This window comes from Ranitomeya variabilis, chromosome 3 (assembly GCF_051348905.1).
Source record: "Ranitomeya variabilis isolate aRanVar5 chromosome 3, aRanVar5.hap1, whole genome shotgun sequence".
NCBI classification, from domain to species: domain Eukaryota; kingdom Metazoa; phylum Chordata; class Amphibia; order Anura; family Dendrobatidae; genus Ranitomeya; species Ranitomeya variabilis.
Window position 1 is genome coordinate 423,516,108 of NC_135234.1, and position 4,601 is coordinate 423,520,708.

General features: G+C 45.6%; 1 protein-coding gene across 1 annotated transcript; it reads left to right on the forward strand.

The window, feature by feature from the left end:
- The first annotated feature begins 502 nt into the window (after positions 1-502).
- Positions 503-3,883, forward strand: LOC143816230 (uncharacterized). The gene is made up of 5 exons (XM_077296359.1): positions 503-626; positions 709-795; positions 962-1,157; positions 1,304-1,463; positions 2,390-3,883. Exons 1-5 carry the CDS (start codon positions 579-581, stop codon positions 3,465-3,467), a joined length of 1,569 nt encoding a protein of 522 aa, XP_077152474.1. The 5' UTR covers positions 503-578; the 3' UTR covers positions 3,468-3,883.
- Positions 3,884-4,601: the final 718 nt, after the last annotated feature.

The window sequence follows — 4,601 nt, forward strand, 5'->3', positions numbered from 1 at the left end:
GGTTTTATTGTAAAGTATGGTAGTATAGAATGATTCAGAGCCCTTTTATTACATTTATTAATTTTTTATTGCAAGTTGTGTATTATGTTCAGCACTGTGGTTGTGTAAAGACATCGTTGTATGTTTATGGTTGTGAGGTATGGCGTGTATTGGCCCTTTTATTGTCTCCGGCCCTGTCGGTTTTATTGTAAAGTTTGTTTTGTTATTAATGTTTCTGCCCTTAATTTTTCGGGGTTGTTAAATTTTAACTTTAAGGAAAATATTGTGTTTTTTGTGTTGCTCCGTGCATACTGTACTTTAAAAAAAAAAAAAAAAAAATTTTGGGATTACTACATTGGGTCTGTTGTAGATTAGTCTTCTTATCTTTAGGCTTTTGTACTCTGGCATTGGGTTGTCTCTGCCATTGTTTCTTTAATTTAATCAATGTGGCAGTGTTGTTTGCTCAGCGTTAGTTCAGTTGGAGTGCAATGTTCTTTGTGTTTTAAATGACTTTTTTTTTTTTATTATTTATTGCTGGATTGTGCATAGGAGCATAGTATCAATGTTATTTTGTTCTTTATTTCAGAATTGCATTAGTCATGGCCAGCGGCAGCGAGTCGAGCAACACCCCACCGCAGAGGAGTGCGGTGAGTACATGATCTACTATTGCTTACTATTCGCTGTCATTTGTAGATGGGTCACTCAACTTTTTGGTAAACTATTTTGCAGGCTTCTTCAAGTGAGGAGGAGAACCAGGAGGAAGAGAGGGAGCAGGAGCAGGGACCACGGGGCCAAGCTGTGGTTGCATCACGGAGAGTAAGAATTTTTTTCAAACCTATTCATTTTTTTTTGTTTAATTTTTTTTTTTTGGCAGGTATGGGGGGTGGTGGGAGGTTGTGGTGTTGTGTGTAGTAGGTGGCGGTGGAGGAGGTAGGGACAATTTTTTTATCTTTCAAACATTAATATTTACCATTTTTTCTAGGTTTCACAACGGTCCCTGGATGAACCACTCGATATTGACCTGATGGTGGCATCCATTGAAGCACGGGGCCCGTTGTGGGACAGCCGTGACCCCCGGCACGCGGACCAGGGCATATTGCGCCGTCTGTGGATAGAGGTGGCACTATCGCTGTGGGATGGCTTCGACAGCGCTTCACCCAAGGCCAAAGCTAGTTTCCGTAAGTATTTACAAAATGCTGCTGTGACCCATCATGCCAGGATTACACAACCGTCTGTGATGTCTTCTATTGGGATTGCACACGGTTGCGTAATCGTTTTCAAAATATTATCTAAAACTTTTTTTTTTTTTTAAATTTATACACAGTTAAACAATTGAAGACCAGATGGCGCTCCATGAAGGACCGTTTCAAGAGGGGCCTGAAAAAGGAGGGACAGAGTCGTAGTGGTGCTGCCGCTTCAAGGACCTCGGTGTACAAGTACAACCGTATACTGCAGTTCTTGCGACCGGTCCTTGGAAGCAGAGAGTAAGTATAGTACCTATGCACACACCTAGTTTTTAGAACATTCCTATTCACATACTACATTCCAGCCACGTAGCTTATTGCCCAGCCATTTATTTTGGCAAGTACCAAGTATAGAAGGGAAGAAAAAAAGACAAGCACACCGAGGCGTGAAAAGTAAAAAATACATAATTTTATCCTCTTCAATCATAAGCAGAGCATGAAACATCAGCACAATACAATAGACACTATCTACGCGTTTTAGGTGACAGGGAACATCAGACCTGAAACGCGTACATAGTGTTTTTATTGTATTGTGCTGATGTTTCATCCTCGGCTACTGATTGAAGTGAATAAAGTATTTTGTTTTTACTTTTCACGCCTCGTTGACCTTGAATTTTTTATTCATTTATGGTCTTCTCACACTTGACACAGCAGCGCCTCCCTTCTGGGATTACTACAATGTTGACCTTGACTTACTAGCAATTTCACTGAAATCAGAAGTATACAGAACACAGTAGATTGGACATGCCCAGCCAATATTTAATAGTGGAGTAGTATAGTGGCTATCCAGGTGTATCCGCGATTTTTTTAGACACAAAAAAGTAAAATATAATCGATACGGCATACATTCCACTGCAAAGCAGGTTATGTTCCCATGGTTACTCAGCTCGCAGGACCTGTGATGACGTCTCGGTCACAGGACCGTGACGTCATGGCAGTTCCAACTGAAGCATAATTGTGTGGTGTTGCAAACCACAATCATGGGTGACTATTGTGAATTAAATAAATACCTTTTTTTTTTTTAATATTGATGGTGCATATGCAGTGTCAATATTAAAAATAGGTTAATATTAATGGCGGCAATGGATATCTGGCGGTAAAGTTAATTAATGACGCATGTTAAATGTGATATTTAGTATACTAAAGGTTTCCTTATGTTTTCACAGAACACACAGCAGCACCCGCGAGACTGTCCGACCCTCTGGAGCGGTACTTTGTGAAGCGCCATCTGAACAGTCGCAGCCATCCCACAGCGAGAGCAGGTCTGCACCACCCCAATCTGGCGAACCGGCAGCCGGTCCATCAGATGTTCCCCTGGCCGAGGCCTCTGTCGCTCCTTCCTTTAGGTCTTCCCGACAGCGTCAGCGGGCCTCGGACAGGGAGGTCATGCCCGAATTTTTACATCTGAGCACCGTTTTTCAGAATGGTTTCAAGGCGATGTGCGATAAAATGTCCAATCTCGAACGTCGTCTTGAAATCATCGAAACGGAGCTCAAGAGGCCGGCCAAACATTTTTTTAATGCCATTTACAAGGGCATGGTTGAACATCTTACGCCGGAACTCCAGATTTCGGTCATGCAGGGCTGCAACAATGTATATGTCAGTGCTCTGCAGCAGGCTCGGGTCATGCAGTCAGCGACAAATATGCCCACAGTACCATCGCTGGCTGCCATGACTCCGACTCCTGCTGCAGAGCACCACCACAGAGCTCCGCGTGCCGAGGGCCACCGCCACCGCCACCACAGAACAGACCCCGAAAGTTCAGAGCATGACAGGCCTTCAAGGGGACACAGACGGGAAGCCGACCCACACCCAGAGGGAGAGAGGAGGAAAAAGAAGAAGAAGATGACGACGACGACAAGCACTACAACCTTGGCTATGGCTGCTCCCAAAAGTACCACCAGAAAACACTCCGGGTCTACCCGGAGCACAACAAGTACCAAGGCTGGGTCTACACAGAGTACACCCAGTACCCAGCCTGGGTCTACAAGGAGTACACCATCTACCCAGCCTGGGTCTACCCGGAGCCGGAGTAGCCAGCCAAGGACACTGGTCGTCCCTCCTCCTCCCTCATCTCCTGCTCTATTAGTGTCGCCAACATCAACTGGCTGGATTGATGGCATCCCGTCTAGTGTCATAGACTATGCTGCTTCCTCCCCCTCGTCCTCCGCCTCGGTCTCCTCAACACCCCCAAAAAGTGTGGGATATCAATCCCCTTTCGTTGCGGATGTTGGTACCCCCTAATAACATTTCCCTTTTTTTTTTTTGTACCCTAAATAAATGTTCCTTTTTTAAAAAAAAAAACAATTGTTTTTATTGTCTCAAAGTTTGCACCAAATCACACCTTGCGCCGTATACACAAATCTTGTCTTTGTAACACCTGATGTGCAATGTCTGACAATATTTATCAAATTTTTTTTTTCATTGTTTATAGGGCTGTCGCTCATTGTACTCTGATGTTACAAATACAAACAGCATTGCTCAATATGTCAAGTTTACAATGTACCATCAGACAACGATTTCAGTATCGATAAAGTTGTTTTTTGTGTGTAACCAACGTTATCTTTTCTGAAATCGTAAAAACAATTGAGCCCCTGCTGTGACTTTTTTGGTGTCAGCGAATGATTTTGAATGTTTAAAATAAAGATCCATGTGTCCGCCGCCCCCCCACCCCCTGTGCGCCCCCCCACCCCATGTGCGCCCCCCCACCCCATGTGCGCCCCCCCGCTGGTGAGAAAATACTTACCCGCTCCCTCGCTGCTTCCTGGTCTGGCCGCGGCTTCTCCTGCATGCGGTCACGTGGGGCGAATCATTTACAGTCATGAATATGTGGCTCCACCTCCCATAGGGGCGGAGCCGACTATTCATGATTGTAAATGATCGGCCCCACGTGACCGCATACAGTAGGAGGCGCGGCCAGACCAGGAAGGAGCGAGGGAAGCGGGTAAGTATTTTCTCACCAGCGGGGGGGCGCACAGGGGGTGGGGGGGCGGCGGACACATAGATCTTTATTTTTAACACTATTCTTCATATTTTCTCTACAGCTAACGCTGCTGCAGGGAAGATATGAATACCGGCTTCAGCACCATGTGGGGGGGACAGCGCTTACTGTAGCGCTGTCTCCTGCACGCACACGGACCCCAGACGGAGAATGTCCGTGTGAGGTCCGTGTTTTACGCGGACCCATTGACTCTATTGGGTCCGTGTAAAACGTGCGCTCCCACGAACACTGACATGTCTCCGTGTTTGGAAAACGGAGACACGGTCTGCAAAAAATCAATGACATCTGAACAGATGCATTGATTTTTATGGGTCTACGTGTGTAAGTGTCTCTGGTACGTGAGGAAACTGTCACCTCACGTACCGGAATCACTGACG

What these genes read in the sequence shown, in the direction of transcription:
- LOC143816230 (XM_077296359.1), top strand. Translation starts at nt 579, where the DNA reads ATGGCCAGCGGCAGCGAGTCGAGCAACACCCCACCGCAGAGGAGTGCG. An exon ending in CTGTGGTTGCATCACGGAGA is followed by an intron (nt 796 to 961) that starts GTAAGAATTTTT and finishes CATTTTTTCTAG; the next exon opens with GTTTCACAACGGTCCCTGGA. An exon ending in CAAGGCCAAAGCTAGTTTCC is followed by an intron (nt 1,158 to 1,303) that starts GTAAGTATTTAC and finishes ATTTATACACAG; the next exon opens with TTAAACAATTGAAGACCAGA.